This window comes from Misgurnus anguillicaudatus, unplaced genomic scaffold, assembly GCF_027580225.2.
Source record: "Misgurnus anguillicaudatus unplaced genomic scaffold, ASM2758022v2 HiC_scaffold_31, whole genome shotgun sequence".
Classification (NCBI taxonomy): Eukaryota; Metazoa; Chordata; class Actinopteri; order Cypriniformes; family Cobitidae; genus Misgurnus; species Misgurnus anguillicaudatus.
Genome location: NW_027395281.1, coordinates 3,249,317 through 3,266,810, shown reverse-complemented (window position 1 = coordinate 3,266,810; position 17,494 = coordinate 3,249,317). Strand labels below are relative to the sequence as shown.

General features: G+C 36.4%; 1 protein-coding gene across 31 annotated transcripts in view; it reads right to left on the bottom strand.

Annotated features, from left to right (window-relative positions):
* Positions 1 to 17,494, bottom strand: part of LOC129453021 (uncharacterized) — a 234,820-nt gene that overhangs the window by 112,692 nt on the left and 104,634 nt on the right. For 23 of the 31 annotated variants that reach the window (XM_073865319.1, XM_073865305.1, XM_073865313.1 and 20 more), the window contains 8 exons: positions 7,405 to 7,578; positions 7,152 to 7,313; positions 5,740 to 5,913; positions 5,321 to 5,494; positions 4,957 to 5,130; positions 4,480 to 4,653; positions 3,358 to 3,531; positions 1,085 to 1,258 (listed from right to left, as the gene is read on the bottom strand). The exons of 3 other annotated variants lie outside the window; for them this stretch is intronic. In XM_073865319.1, the coding sequence (XP_073721420.1) occupies positions 1,085 to 1,258; positions 3,358 to 3,531; positions 4,480 to 4,653; positions 4,957 to 5,130; positions 5,321 to 5,494; positions 5,740 to 5,913; positions 7,152 to 7,313; positions 7,405 to 7,578 (1,380 nt within the window). The remainder of the gene's footprint in view (positions 1 to 1,084; positions 1,259 to 3,357; positions 3,532 to 4,479; positions 4,654 to 4,956; positions 5,131 to 5,320; positions 5,495 to 5,739; positions 5,914 to 7,151; positions 7,314 to 7,404; positions 7,579 to 17,494) is intronic. 5 more of the 31 variants (XM_073865308.1, XM_073865322.1, XM_073865309.1 and 2 more) reach the window with 5 other exon arrangements.

Here is a 17,494-nt window from a genome sequence, read left to right as displayed (position 1 = left end):
CAAAACCAATCTTAAAGGGATAGTTTAAATTCTGTCATTATTTTCTTATCTTCATGTTGTTTTTAACCTGTATGATTTTTGGAAGTCAATGGTTACAATCAGCTGTGTGCTTATCATCATTTTAAAATATATTTTGTGTTTATCAGGAAATAAAATAAATGCATTAAGGTCTAGAACAACGTGAGGATGAGAAAATGACAGAATTTTCTCATCCTACCCTTTAAGTCGGGTATATTTGTAGAAAAAGCCAAAATGATAAATTTTTCTTTTATGGCAAAAATCATTTGTATATTATGTAAAGATCATGTTCCATGAATATATTATCATAAATGTATTTAAACTTCATTTTTGTGAGTGGATGCAGCAAAATCAATAACCTTATTTATCTCACTTTCAGATGATGTATAAACCTAAAAAAAATTACCCTTTTGTGGTCCAGTGCCCGGTTGAATGTTGAATAAAAGTCCTTAAGCTAAGAAATCCCTTAGATATAAGGTTAAGGGTACACTTAATAAAAATGGGTTGCAAGAAAAAAACCTTAGTATTTACTTAAGGAACAATAATCTTTCAATATGTTACCTTAAATGCTAAAGTAACCTATTCCCTTAAGTTCTCCTATGCTTTGGTACAAAGTCCTTAGTAGCCTACCCATTTTGCTTTAAAAACTTAAGGGATTATAACAGGTCCCTTAACGTCACACGTAATGGCTGATTTTATGGTTATTTAAGAAAATTAAGTATTAACGCACATTTCTAATGATCACAATAATACGTTTGAAAAAAGTAATGCACATTTATTAGGAGAATAACAGTTTGATTGTCACTTTTTTTTATAAGTGGGGTAGTAGTTTTGGTGTCATAACCTTATTCATTTCATGGGTTACATAGGTTCTAAAAATAAAAACAATCATCACCAATCATATTATTTTTTTATGCTTTTTGTGATGGAGCCAATTACATTTTTGGCAGGGCTAGTAAAAATCTGAACCAGAAAAAAAACTTAACATTCAGCCTTGAATACTGAAAGAACTTTATACAAATAATAATTCTAAGTATTTATTTTGTAATATTTCAACAATACTCACCTGACTTTCTTCAGTGCACAGTTTTGATCTTGTATTAAATCATAGATGTGTTTGACTCCTGATTCTCCAGGATCATTTCCACTGAGATCCAGCTCTATCATATGTGATGGGTTTGATCTCAGAGCTGAACATAAAGCAATATAACCTTCTTCTCTGATATTGCAGTCTGAGAGACTAGAGAAGAAAAGATTGAAGATAAAATGATATAAACCGATTACAAAAAACAGAAACGTGTTGTTAGTCTCATCTGCTCATCAGTCACTTACACTCTTCATAACAATAACTTATTTCTCATTTTTATGTTTATTTCTAAAGGGGGTGCAAACTTGACGCGGAGCTCAGTGCCGCGCAGCACCTCGCCCTTCTAAAAAAAACCAGAACACACTGTTTTTATGAGTATACGCACACCGGCGCAGACAGGTTGTAAGGACAATTTCTTGAATAATGATAGCTCCTCTCCAAAGAACACAGCATGGGTGCACAAAGGGATGGGATGAAAATTTCACATCATGATTATAGTGACCAAAGTTATCACGGTTATCCGAGGACAAAGAGACAAACAGACCCAGTTCCGGTAAATGTGAAAGTCGGCACACCTCTGATCTACTTCAACGTGATGCCCAGCTGATGCTTGACCAACGATCACCGGCAGAACCCGCTTAGTCTCCTCTAAATTTCCGCTTAATCTCCTTATCCGTTTATATGTGTGTGTATATATATATATCTCCCAAGGGTTTTTTCCCCCTAGGACTTTTTTTATTTCCCCGGCTAAAAAGCCCGGGGTTTTTTTTCTCCTAGGGGTTTTTTTAACCCAGGGAGGCAGCCTTTTTGGGCTTAACTTAGCTTCCTCTTCTAGATGTTACATTAGTAATACGCTCGCTTATAATGTTGAGTCATAGCCGCAGCAAATTTAACTGCTTATGCTGTCGTGTATTATGTTTTGCTATCTGTCGTTTTTATGTGCTTTTCACTGCTTCTATTAATGTAAAGCTGCTTTGAAACAATTAACTATTGTGAAAAGCGCTGTATAAATAACACTGAATTGAATTGAATCAATATTATCATGGTTTTGTTAGAATGAGATGGAAATGTTTAAAAAGAACTGATACACACTGAAAACATTTTTTTTTTTTATTGAAAATCACAATTTAATATTTAATTTCCCTGATATTATTTCTGTGGTAATAAAATAAAATAAATCTGTCTTATAAGTTTACCGTGAATGAATACAATACATTATCCCTTGAATACCTTTTTGTGCAAAAACTAAGTTGCATGTGCGCGCCTGCGTCAAACTGATTCTGGCTGGACAGGTTAACTCATGGTAATCAAACATGGTTGTAATGATAATTACATTTTAAACGATAATACTAACCATCAGGACATTTTATCTTGGTTAATCGTGAAACCGGTAATCGTCCCATCCCTAGGTGCACAGTGAGTGACCGGGAAAACAACTCTCTACGATTCAGGTGGATATAATTAGTGGTCGTTAATCAGCTCCGATGTTTTTCAAGCCAACATAATGGGTATCGTCGTGGATGAAGTTCACAACTTACAAATGGTAAGAGATAGTCTGACTGCATGACTTAGTAAATAACTCACAATGTTGTGATATGAATCAAATGTTGTAAACATAGTAGGTGTTGATAAATGTTTGCTAACTCTGACTTATGCTGCCTTCACGTGCTATGGAAAGATGATAATTTCCGTTTATGAACTGGTATTTACCAGTGTGTTGTGTACTTTTGTTGTCGTACTTTAGGGAAAATGCATTGACGTGAGTAAATTGCTTGACCGCCCATTACAAGGAGATTTCTATTGACTGTAAGCTAGCATCTGCTAACCAAACCAAACGGTATTTGTAAAACTACTTCTTCCAGCATGCGTGCAGTTGAGTTCTGTTGACAACAAATAAGCGTCACTAAACATACGTCACACACTCCATTGCTGACTGGTTGTAGGTCTATCCAATTGAGTGTAGATGCATTTTTTTGTCCTGGTTCGGTAAAACACACCCCAAAATCACAGCCCAATGATGCGATATCAGACTCAAATTCTGACTAGAATTTTGAGCATGACAATGTCAGGCTAAGTATTTCTGAATGACCTAATGTAGGTAGATTTAAATTGAAAGTATTTAATAAACATAGAGAGCATTTGGTTTCAATTTTTTAGAAAAGTGGTGTTTAATGATTTTTGCATCCGAGCTTCTGAATTGCACAAAAAGCATTAACTTGTTTTGGAAACAACAGAGTTCGTATTAGCTTTACCTCAGTGTCTTTAGTTTAGAGTGTGTATTTTCCAGTGCAGTAGAGAGCTGCTTTACTCCTGAATCCTGCAGATGATTGTTGCTCATGTCCAACTCTATCAGACAGCTGGAGTCTGAACTGAGAACTGTGGAGAAAACTGAGCAGCTTTCCTCTGTCAGCTCACACTTACTGACCCTGAATGTGATGAAAAATATATGTGCATTATTTCAAGACATTTTAAATAATCCTTTAAATTATTATTTTACACTAAGACAAGGCAAAAGAAAACAAGCCTAGATATCTTACAGTAGAATTTTGTTAACCCGTTACAAATGTCTATATAACTTGATAGACCAGGGGTGCCCAACCCTGTTCCTGGAGGGCTACCATCCTGCAGATTTTAGCTCCAACCCCAATCAAACACAGCTGAAGCAGCTTATCAAGGTGTTCAGGATTGCTTGATAATTACAGACAGGTGTTTTGGAGCTGTGTTGGAACTGAAGTCAGCAGGACGGTAGCCCTCCAGGAGCAGGGTTGGGCACCCCTGTGATAGACTAATAAAAATGGTGCTGATAGCTTCATGTACTGTACTGTTAATTAAGGGAAAAAATATTTTAGCGGGGAAACAAAGTTAGTAACAGTTATACCACAGGCCTGCACACCTGCTTTGCGTCATGCCACATTACATCCGTGGGTGTGCATTATTTTCGAATAATTCAACTGCCCATCGTCAATGATACCTTCCTTGTTACATTAAAGAGGGATTAATGCAATGCAATGAAAACTACTGTATATGGCACTCTCCTGTCTAGGTAGCAATGAAGCAAATAAAGATGGCTTCTGTAACTAATGGCTCATGCACCCTCAGGACAAAGTGCTGATGATCTTCTGCTTTACTATCCAAAAGCTTGCTGAAGCCACACTTCCTATCTGGCAAATCTGCTAGAACTTTCCTCTCAAAACCTGCTTTGTTTATCAACTACCTTTCAGTATTGGTACACCCATTTGAAAATATCTCAAAGTACTTAAGTCAAATTAGATGATGAGGATATTGGCAAAAGTAGATTTTCAACCTTAAGCTTAAATGTAGATCAAACAAACGTGTTGTAGTAAATATTTGTAAATTTATTCACCAGTGCCCACCTCAGTATTTCTAGTTTGCAGTCTGAATTATTTAACAGAGAACGGAGATGATTGACTCCTGAGTCTCCCAGTTTATTTTCACTTAAGTCCAGCTCCTTTAAGTGTGAAGGATTTGAATTCAGAGCTGAAGTCAGAGCTTCACAGTCATTCTCTGTAACACTGCAACTTTTCAACCTGTACAAAGACAAAATTAATCATATATATATACATACATAGTAATAGTACATAGTCATAGTAGTACAAACTATTAAATATATATATACAAATCACAAAAACTGTATAAAATTGTTAAATTAAACTGGTTTAACAGGTATTGTCATATTAACTTCCAAAACTTTTAAATATATATATCATTCAGGTCTTATTATAGATCACAATGTATTATACAAATAATCTATCAATAGATAAGTGTTAGTGATCAAAGCACACATTTAATAATCAATTTCTCAACTCTTCTATCACAATATATTGACTGACTTGAGTTCCATCAGTTTGCATTGTGAATCTCTCAACAGATGAGAGATCTTCTTCATTCCTGAGTTTTCAAGTTTATTTCCACTCAGATCCACATGTCTTATATGTGAAGGATTTGAATTAAAAGCTGACATCAGATCAGCACAACCTTTTGCTGTAATACAACTGTTATTCAACCTAAAGAGAAAGAAAACAAAAGAAAAAAAAGATATCTTTGTGTATAAAGAAGAATAAATGTCTACATGAAAAGAAGAACAAACGTCTACACGATCAGAAGAACAAACGTCTACACAATGCTATACTGATCACAGTCATCAGAATCAGATGTCACACAATGTTAGATGTAAAAGAGTATTATAATCCTCACCTGAGTTTGTTGAGTCTACAGTGTTTATCCTTCAGTAGATCACAGATCTGTTTCACTCTTGTGTTGTTTAGTTTATGATCATTCAGATTCAGATCTCTCTGGAGTAAAGGATTTATACCAAGAGTTTCACTCAGATACTTGAAGCCTTCAACTGCAGAAGAACTTTTCAATAACCTGAAGAAAACACAAAATCAAATTCAATTAAACTGAACTTGGTGTAAAAAAACCGAAATATTGCTTAGTGAAAATCCCAGTTCTGATGAAAAACATTTACATTATTTTTTCTTTATAAATATTGATAAATACACGTTAAATACACAATATTAGGCAAGTGGTCATAATGTTATGCCTGATCGGTCTATTTATATAAACAATTATCCTGTCTATGATTAATTTTGTATTACTTCAACACAACTCACCTGACAGTCTTCAGTGCACAGTTTTGATCTTGTATTAAATCATAGATGAGTTTGACTCCTGATTCTCCAGGATCATTTCCACTGAGATCCAGCTCTGTCAGATGTGAAGGGTTTGATCTCACAGCTGAACATAAAGCAACATAACCTTCTTCTCCAATACTGCAGTCTGAAAGTCTAGAGAAGAGATTTAACACTTTTTATTATTTAGCAAATAACATAACATTTACAAACTGTAAAAATCGAAATCTACACCATATTCATAAACTTTGCTGTTGTTAATGCTTCTACTGATCAGTTTTTGTAGACCCACAAATGAGGGTTGAAATAACTATCTTGTTAAGGATCTTGTTGTTGCTTTCCTTTGGCAATTGGACTTAACTGGGTATTCAAACATTGGATGAAAAGGCAATCCAAAAAGTGGTGACATTCTGAAATCTGTTATTCCCAGATAAGAACAGTTACAATTATTAACACACCATTAAATTAGTGTGAGTCATCTTAACAGATTCTACCTGTATGTTTAAGTCTTTCATCTCTGAGATTTGGATACCATAACTGACCCCCACATTGTGTTCAGTTTCATCTAAAAATCTACTTTACTGATCTTCCGAAGAAAAATGTCATATACATCTTGGATCGCATGAGGGTAAGAAAATTCAAAACAAATGTTCACCTTCCTGTGAACTTAAGTATCCCTTTTACAAACAAATAAACAAAAGTTGTAAGTATTCTGGGTAAGTGTTAATTATTCAATACATTTTTATACTATGATCATTATGTAAATCCTAAACAGAAGAATTTTACTTAGTTTTTTTCACCCATACTGTTAATTTCAAAAACAATACAGACTGCTAATCCTACATTCATACATCTCCTACCCCTGAGGGTAAATGTTAAACTACATTAATATTCATATTGTTGTTTTTAGGGGGGTTCACACTAACATCAGGGTCAGTTCAGTTAGATGAAGTTAACACTGTTTTCCAAGCTCAAGTGCATACCCCGCAAACCGAGTTCACAAAAAAAAAGGGGGGGGGGTACCATTTCTTGTGAACTGCGGACCTGCGGTACGGTTCGCTGCAGATAGGAACACAATCGAACTAAATTGCAGAAAGCAAATCACTAGTAATGACGCGCGTGGTAATATTTTTGCTCATTACCATTGATGATAAGTACTAGCAGATGTCTGCAGATCTTGCAGTTTATTGCTATCTGGAGCGAGAGTGATGCCCTGCAAAATAATTTCTGTTTGTTTTCTGCTGGCCTTTACAAATGCTAGGAGACAGCCTGCTTTCTTTGGTGCTATTTTTGCTGCAGACAGATGCAAGTGGGTTTCTGTTTTTATTCTTTGATAACAAAACCAAAGGTTCAAATAAAGAACAACTCTGAATATGTGATCAGTGTTTTCTTACCCGAGTATCGTTAGTTGACATTGAGTATTCTTGAGTTTGCCACAGATCTGTTTGACTCCTGAATTCATCAGACGACTGTTGTTCATCTCAATCTCTTTCACACAGAAGAGAAGAGCAGCTACAGCTGAACATTGTTTCTCTGTCAGCTCACAATCATTCAGTCTAAACAGAAGAAACATCATCATCATCATCATCATCTACTAATACATCTGACAGTCTGTACTATACTGTACTGTATGAAGAGTCAACTCACATGATTTTCTTCACTTTACTATGAGAGTCCATCAATAGAGCTGAGAGTTTCTCTCCATCCAGATCTCCCAGTTTATTATCACTCAGATTCAGTTCTTTTAACAGTAATGGATGAACATCAAGAACTTCATTCAGATAAACACAAGCTTCTTCTGCAGCATCACTCTTCACAAATCTACAGGCACAACATCATCACTTTACATCACATCATACTGTAATTATGTTATACTCAATATATTGGTGTAGTAATTTAAATGGTTCAATTGTCACTGCAGTAAATGTGTTAATAAGAGTAAAATATCTTCTGTGAATCATTTCAGTGTAACATTTGGCCACACTCAAAAATTGAGTTCTTGTCATCTGGGTCGTTATCAGCGTCACGTTGTGACCTTAGATTGAGTTTAACACCAGGCCACCACAAGGGTCTGGTCATAACACTTTCATCAGAGATCTTAATCTCCTGATACCACACACTTTCAGACCAAGCCTCTCTCTCAGATCGTAAACTAGGTGACAATCTAATTAAAAAGTCGCATGTCAAACAAGCTTCAAAGAATTCCATTAAAGAGACTAGAGGTCTGGCTTCTGTGAGACAATAGCCAGACCTGACAGAATGTTGACAAAGCCTGTGTCGATCTCAATTCTTTAGTTCAAAGATCATAAGCTGTTTTAAATGTATATATTATATATCCTTGTATGGCATGTATCTATCTGTAATGTACCACCCTCTTGTAACACTATAGGGATGTTTGTTTATCTTGGCATGTCTTATAATTCACATTTATTCGCTTGTTACTTTGTTGGTGTATAAGCTTATATTACCCCTTTTAATTTAAGCGATTCTTAGAGTTCTGATGGTTTGTGCAGATGTTAAACCATAGTGCTATTGCCATTGTGTTACGCTCTCTCTTATTTTTCCATGCTTTCTCTCTCTCTCTCTCTCTCTCTCTCTCTCTCTCTCTCTCTCTCTCTCTCTCTCTCTTTTACGTTTTATTTTTGTTTGTATGTGTAGTTAGTATTTTGTGTTTTCGTAGAGTAACGTTAGATTTTCAAACCGGTTTTGCATTTCACAATTAAATCGTTTCTGTGTTCAATGCTCAGCAAAGTAAAGTCCCTTAATCCACTTTAGATCTTGTTACATGCTCTGAAGTAATAATGTATAGCAGTAAAAACATTATTTTCTAAAGACCATGGAATTAACCTCTTAGAGGCGGAGTCCACGATGTTTGAAAAACGCGTTGGAAAAGGAGACGGGCCGACTACCAAAACACACTTATAGCCAATCAAATCAAATCAAATGCCGGGTTGCGTATGTGTGGGGCGGGTCTATCAACAGAAGGTCCAGATTCTATTGGGGTAGGGGCGTGTTTGTTTAGGTGATTTCAAATATCAACATTGGCTTTCAAACATCGTGGACTCTGCCTTTAAGGTACAATTATGAGTATATTTGCTTTACGAATGCATAAATTAATTGTTATTAATTCTGCTAAATCAGGTAAAACCTTAGCAATTTGTATAATTAATTACCGTTAATTATACTTATTTATTCCCTTTGAGCTAAGTCTGGAAATTCCCGTAGTGTGTTTTGGTGGGAGGTTCAATAAATAAATAAATAACCTTTATTTATTTATTACTTTCCTTCCGCTGAATCGCTATATCAGTTGTATGAGTTCTGTGTTTAAAAGAGTCTGATAGCAGATCGATCTCTGCTCTGTTAAATACACTTTACAGTATGGGGATGTGTGAGGTACAGTAAAACAGCATTGACAAATTAATCAACTAATTCCTGTTTTAATAGTATTAAAGTCTGTGCAAAGTCCAATATTAAACATGTTCTCAGTTTGTTACACCACAATAATAATTAGTTATTGACCACCCAGACAAATTTGAATGACAAAAAAAGCAGCCAAATAAATAACATAAGTTTTTATTTAAAATCCTGGAAAAAATTTGCAGGATTCTCTTCTCAATCACTGGGAAGGGTGTCCACTGTTCGTGCTGAAACCACACCCACTTACTGGAAAGCTGCCGTCTTACTCAACTTTCACATTTTAAATGTGGCTCAGGTGCATCATCAAGGAACCCTTTTAGCCCTGCCCAAATAATCCTTAACTTGGAAATGAAAGTCCACAATCCAAAACTCCAATTCCCAATCTTTGTAACGTGTTTCAGCAATACATTTTTAACATTTAGAATGTATGCAGAAGCAATTCTCTAAAATGACTTTACACGGACTTTAAAGCTAGTTTTGAGAAATGTGTCTAAATAACTGAAAAAAATAAAGGCCAACATTTTTTTTATTCTCACAATGACACTACTGTTTATGTTGTATTAGTGAAATTCTTCTGTTCTCATTCATCACTACATTTAAAGGGCGCCTATTATGCAAAATCCACATTTACAAGGGGATTGGACATAAATGTGTGTTGGCAGTGTGTCACCAGATCCACCCCTCTGATGAAAAAAATCCATCCCCTCCTTGTTTTTAATCCCCATTAAACCAAAGCAGTCTTATTAGACATGCAGTTTTGATTCTCTTATCAATGAGAGGTCACATTAATAAAGACCCACCCACTTACAGTCCTGCAATTCCATAGTTTCCACCTTAAGTAAGTTGTACTCTGTCTACTAGACACTATTGTCTCAGACTGTATTAATCAGATCTATTTGAACTGAAAGCGCTCACTGTTTGTTTGTAAGGAAGCGAGGAGCTGTAGCTCATTTGCATTTAAAGGTTCAGACATTAAAACAACGCGTTTTTGCTCAAACCCAAATAGAGGCTTTTTGGACACGTTATAATAAATGATCTGTGGGTTTTTTTGAGCAGAAACGTCACAGGCACATTCTGGGCACACCTGAGACTTATTACATCTTGTAACAAGGCCATAATAGGTGCCCTTTAAAATTCCAAGTCTGGTTCATTTATCTCATCTACATACTGTAGTTTCATATACAGTATCAGACTTTACATTTGTGTCTGATGTCAGGGCCGGAGTGGGTCCACTTTTCAGCCCGGGAGTTTCAGGCCCAAGACCGGCCCACTTTTTCCATAGTGTTATTCCAAATTAGCACTTTTTCAAATTGGATAAATAAAGTAACAGTCCAGCTCTTACTATAGTTTCTATTAATATCATGGTTAAACAAATAAGGTAAACGTTAAATAATATTTCACTGATGAGAAGTTAACAAAAATATTCCTCTACACTCTAAAAAAGGCTGGGTTATTTTTTACCCATAATGGGTAAATATTGGACAGAACACATGCTGGGTTAAAAAATAACCCAATGTTGGATTGTTGTTATGCAACCATGGATTATAATAACCCAACAGTTGGGTTAAAACAACCCAGCATTGGGTCAATTTTAACCCAGCAGCGTGTTCTGTCCAATATTTACCCATTATGGGTCAAAAATAATCCAGCCCTTTTTGGAGTCTATTCCACAAGAAAAGGTTGATAAATTATTAGCATTGCTAATGCTATGAGGGCTACGATTAATCAGATGCAAACAGAAATATAAAACCCAGTCCTAATTAAAAAAGAAAACAATTTGACAAAAATATTGAATCCAATATTGGGTAAATATATAGCATAACAAGTGATTTATAAGCTTTTTTTTCGGGTGGTCATTTTTGACTGGGAACACAAAAGGTGTTATAGGGTTCTGAACACAACCTGAGGGTTAAATAACTTGAATTCATATTGTTTTCTCATGGCCTCCTCATTTTCAGCGGGGAAATGAAAGCGTCAGCGTAAGTTCTACCAGGAAGCTCTAATACCACGTCATTCATTCATAAAATCGGCTTACCAATCACAGCTCAATGCCGACTATTTAAACGCTGAACTAACACTCTCTCCTGCTGCCCGTAGGTGTCGTAGCTGAAGTTCGTTTGCTCGATGCTTAGTGCAAACCAAACGTTTTCAAAGCGATTGTTACTCGTACCAAGCAGAATCGGATGTCAAAACGCTCGCCTTTCCTCTGCTTATTTGTGAATTCGGTATGTTTACTCGGCCCGCAATGTTTTCGTGCCAATTTAACCTTTTCCCAGGATCTCTCATCCACGATATGCTACTCGTCTCATTTGCCGCTCGTTCTCACAGACTGCAACACAAGGTTACGGTAGGCGTGTTTGACCAGTCCCTTCGAACGCAACTCATCTTTGCCAAAGACCCTTATTTAGGGAAGCTCGCAAACTTGGCACAAAAACGCAAGGAATGAGGCCGTTTCATTTCAATGAACAGATTAAAATGCAATGCAGTCCTGTTAAGCGTAAACTGTAATCGACCATAGCAACTCACTGGACGCTTACACAGGTGTCACTGATGATTGCCTGAGAAGTTCGGTCGCAACAGGTGTCACTGATCATATTGATTGCCTGATGAGTTACGGTTCATGGTAAACACCGAAGGGTGATGTCTTCCTAACTAAAATATCTTTGTCTTCTCATCTAAACGAGAGTCACCACACGAAGGCTCTGTAAAGCAAAGATATATTTTTTTACGGCATTATTCCTCCTGAAAGGCGATCGCGTTTCAACAGCACGGCATTAACGCGTGAGTAAGTTAACGTCAAAAAGACCCGAACGCAACTGTCTTAATTATCTGTGCGTGTTTGTTGTAAACAAATGGTGAAAAATGCGTAAACGACAAAATGGTGTAAAATCATATGTGTCTGCCTAAGAAACAAGGTAAGGTCACTGCTTTACAATATTTCCTGAATATGTCTGTCCTATACAACCTTCCCGATATGTGCCTACCTGTTCCTACCAATTTAAGGGACATATTAAATGTTACCTACTGTATTTGTCAGTTATTGCAGTCTTTGACCAAAATATACAGGATGTCTTATTTTAGTTGTTAATGTCATTGTTAATGTCACTGTTAACATCACTATGCAGCCTGCTCAATACTGACGATAGGCCACATTGGCATACTAACACAGGATAGGGCTGGGACAACGCGTCGACGTAATCGACGACGTCGACGCAAAAAATACGTTGACGCAAAATATGCGCGTCAATTCGTCAGACCCAAAAAGGCGGCGCCGTAGAATACGTCATACCCAAAAAGGCGGCGCCGTAGAATAGTAGCAATGCGAGTGGCTTCAGTCCAAGCCGGTTTCACACAGCAAGTGTGAGCAGTACGTGCGGCGCGTGTTGCAACAGTGCTGCAATCGTTTCTGCGTCGGTTCTGCTGCGCTTCTCATGCCCAATTAAAGTGAAAGTGCTTTGTTTATGGTTTAAATGCTCGTGGATTGATGCGAAAAAGTGTCATTTTACCTTAAAATCATGAATGTGAAGTGTGGTTTAAACAGCCATGACTTTGAGCAATTTAACAGAAAGCAATGAAATATGTCACTGTTGCCAGAAGACTGCGCTTTCATTCACTCTCTGTACAGCAGTAAATGAGTCCTAGTCTATCTTAACAAACTTAAGAGAAAGAGATTTAATAATATATGTGCTTCTTAAGTCTATAATTGTGTTTATATCTGTCATTAAATGGACTAGAACAGCACGAAAACAATGTGGATTAAACAAATCAAGTTATAAAAGTTACACTGACCATCAAAAGGCACATTGAAGAGGTTTTGCTCATAAATGCATGTAAAATAAAGTAATTTGAACTTGAGATTTTTATACTGTTACTACACTGCACAGTATGAGCTGCAAACGCTTTATTGAATGCTACCTCTGACTAAGAATGCAGTATTTTGCACTTGTAAAGTCTTTTTTATTTTAAAATTTTAAGAGCAATGAACATATATTGAAATGTTTACATTCAGATATGTAAATCTACATGTATAAATTGCTATTAGTTAATTAATGGGGAAATAATCGAGAATCGAATCGAATCGAAGTCGAATCGGACTGATAAAATGAATCGTTAGATTAATCGATGCATCGAAAAAATAATCGCTAGATTAATCGTTTAAAAAATTATCGTTTATCCCAGCCCTAACACAGGAATAAGCACGCAGTCGTAACGCTCAACTTGCATTTCTTGCGTAAATTGTGAGTGATTGTCTGGTTATGTCGGTCAAATGTACAATTCAATGTTTCGTCCGACGACCGTCGGAAACGCTGTCACACAGTTGAAATCAATTGATTGCATTTCATAAGAATTGTGGCATTAAATGTACTGTCATTTTAATTTGGTGTGAGGTAAGTTACATCATTAAATTATTATTTTTTTATCATTATATCGCAGCCCGTGAGATTGCCGACACGATAGTACTGGGAATGTGACAATTTATTTCTTCTATTTAATATAGCAATGCTGACATCGCGGGTACGCGCATCAAATAAAATCTGCTTCCGCCCGCGCGGTACTTTTACAATGCGTCTCATGCAATATTCAGTTATCGTCGCAAGGTTGTAGTATGTTTTCACTAAATACGACAATAAATACGTCAAGTCCGAACAACGGAAGCGTTTGATATTGAGTATTCAATTCGGAGGTGTTTTTAGTTCACAGCAACGGTTTAAAACTGAGTGTCACTTTCAACCGGTCGATGTGCTTCCACTAAACTCTGGACAATAATGAAACGTAAATGGACCACAATATATATCTTTTATCTTGGTGCTGAAACATGGTAATGGTATGGAGGAGATTGTATTTAAATAAATCGCGAACATTTGCATATTACGTTTCTTGTTTTAGACTACAGTGAACGTCATGTCAGAACGTCCACTGCAGGCATCATTCTAAAAATAATAACATGGGTCCGATGCCCATTCTGACTAAAACAGCAAATGTTTATAATTTAATTTGAAAGTACTAACAAAGTTTTACCTTCTGTTAAAATTTCATGAACATATCTGATAAAATGAGAAAGTTATAAGCAAAAACATGTAAATAAGCAGCATTTCGGTCACACACATTCCATAGACATCCATATAACTTTCCTCTGATTTCTAATAATAAAAATATCATAACTTTCTCAATCTACAACGGATTTTTCGTCTGCAAACCTCTTAAAACTTTGTTGCACATCACTGATACCTTAGCGATTTGAAAATTACCTTGTAACAGGGAATGGAACTCTCTCTCATTGATTTTAAACCCAGTGTGCATTTTAACCACCCTAGTGCGAAGTCCACGCTACATGCATTACAAGTTCAGGTGCAACGAAGTCAAAGCATTACTCGTTTATTGAAAAGTTTCTTATGAGGCAAATCATGCTATGCATATTGGTGTTGCAACTGCAGGTTATGTAAGAATAGTATGTGAAAATGTTCAGCATAATTAAGTTAAACTTTAATGGATAAACAAGTCAATCGCATGTTGTCAAAGACTTTAGGTGAAGTCTGACTCGCAGTATGGTCTAAAATATGTTCTCTAAAATTGTTTGAGGCTACCGTGTCAACACAATCACATCCCGTAAATGTTCTGGGATCGCTCCCGTAAAGAGAACCTAGTAAAATTGCCGAAAGATGCACGTTGAAAGGTCTCTGTGTGAAACGATGCGTGCTCATTATACGTGCTGCTAAAGCTGAGATCATTCACCTGCATGACAGAGCAGCGCATCACGCGCTCCTCATGATCTCATTTAAAATATGAGTTACGAATAACTGGCGAACTTCAGAAGCGCTTAAAATTCAAGCATGTGCAGGACTTTACATGTATCACATGTCTTTACGGGTTTTCGCAGTAATCATGACTCTGAAAAATAATCGGCAGAATAAATGACCCAAAAGTCTAATGATTCCGGACAAATCCTGGAAGCATTTTCTGTGTAGTATTCATAATCTCTGCGTGAGAAGGGCAATTGATGGTGTCGGCTATCATTGATCGTGGTCTATTGACATAACCTGATCCCGCACCTTCTAGTAGTTTCAGGATTTTAATAACACTCCAGTCAAGACACTAAGCATTCAATTGCGTATTGTTCGTTCACATTTAGTTCATACAGTTTAGATTAATTTACTTCCATATTTTCTAATCTTTCTAGTCTATAATTCAATAACCTTAATTTCTTTGTTTTATCAATTTCATGTTAATGTTATGATTCTGTTTCCTAGGTAATTTTTTTTTCTGCCACCAATACACTTGAAATTTAAAGCCATAGCCAAAATCCCATCTTTTACTACATAAATACTTTGAAAAGTGAATACACTTGAAATGCAACGTTTCATCAGTTTCTATAGCTTTAACTTGTTTGACTCTGTGGACCCTGTACCGGGTCCAGAATTATCTTATTTTGACTTAATATAAAATATTCCTTTCATTTTTAATGGTCTGTCGTGGACCCAGTACCACATATGAGATACTGTTTGAAAGCTTAGACTCTCTAGTTTCTGCAGATATGCATCACTTTGAGATATGTTTTACTGTAAGAAAGTTAGTTACACTTAATTTACACTATCACCCCCCCCCATAATTTTTAATATCATTTAATATTCACATATTTCATATTTTTCAAGTATGACAAACATGGGCAAGTCTTATATCAAATGAAAGCTCTCATTCTCAGGAATAAAACTGCAGTGTTATTTTCGTCCTATTATTATCACATATCCTACAATCGTCGAATGAATAATGAGGTAAAAAATCGTCTTTTGTAAACATATGGGAAACTTGGGTGTGGACTGCCTCAGATAGCACATATAGCCACAAATGATACATCATCTTTTCTCTTAGGTCCTACACTAAAAAATTAGTCCATTCACAGCATTTTCTTTGGTTGTGTGCATGAATAATCCCTTGCTATTTATTATATGTGCAAAACAAAAAATTAATATTTATATGAAAAATGTATTTTCGCACACTTCAGTAAAATGAGAATAACTTTTGAATGCAACATGCTAAAGAGTTCATTCTTTTTTTGGGTGTTTACTGTCTGCTGCTGGTAACAACCAGAACTGTCTGCAGTCTGCTAGAGCACCCACAACCAGAGTTATACACTATCAGAGACAGTATTTATGACATAAAAAAATAAAATTTGGTGTTTTATCATATGAAAAACAACATAAATAACACTATTTGTCACAAACAGCAGCTTTTTATGTAACTTCAAAGTGTTTTCTTTAAAATGATATAAAGCAATTGCATTTATTCCACTGTATGTGGTTATGGGAGCACTTCAAATATTTTTAGGCAGAAATATATATACAAAGTATACAAAAAGCGTATTATTCCTCCCATCAGTTGGAGTAAAATAACTTTTGCATTTATAATGATAGAGAAAAAAATCCTTTTTCCTCTGTAAGCTGGCAATTTCTGGAATCAAACAAAACTGTCTGCAGGTTTCGTTCCCACTCAGGGCCAGAGTTATACACTTTTAAATACAGACTTTAGAAAAAAAACACCAAAAAGCGCCTATTTATTTTTGTGTTTATTAGAGGACTGACAACACATACAACCATGTTGAGCACTTTTAACAGTGTTTGGTGTAATTTCAAAGGGTTTCCTGTAAAATGATACCAAACTTTTGTATGTGCACCTCTGCTTGTGGGTATGAGAAGCTTTTGAAATTGGGTAGGCCAAATCCAGGCGAAAATCCCCAAAATAGCCTCAGAGTGTGATCAAAGTACGATCCAGCAGATACTGGTGGTGGTGTAGGTTACTCAACCATGTCTCATTTCTCGCTAAACTTGTCTGTGGCATAGCGCGCTTTATAGGAATATTGTCGCTTTCCATCACAGCCTCCGACATAGCATACGCAGCCTTTCTCACTATAGGGTATATTGTTGCCCCATTGCATGGCTCTCGTGACCTCCTTGCTGCGTGGCATATCATTGCCTGTATCCAGCATTCGCAGTCATACAGCTATACTGCAAATTGTTGATGTGTATCATGGCCTTCTCGCTAATCAGCATATGGTTACATTGTGTCATGGATACCACAACCGACTTATTACATTGCATATGGTGCCCCGCATCTATCCTCCGCAGCCTTAATTATGATTCAGCATATCGTTGCCCCGCATCATTGCCTTCGCGGTCTTCATGCTACATGGGAAGTCGTTGCCCCGTAACCGTCTTTGTTGCATACAGCATATCATTGTCCCGTATCTTGCCCTTTGCGGTCTTCGCACTAAATTGCAAAACGTTGCCCTGTAAGTGTTCTCCACGGCCTTCTCGCCTATCGGGGC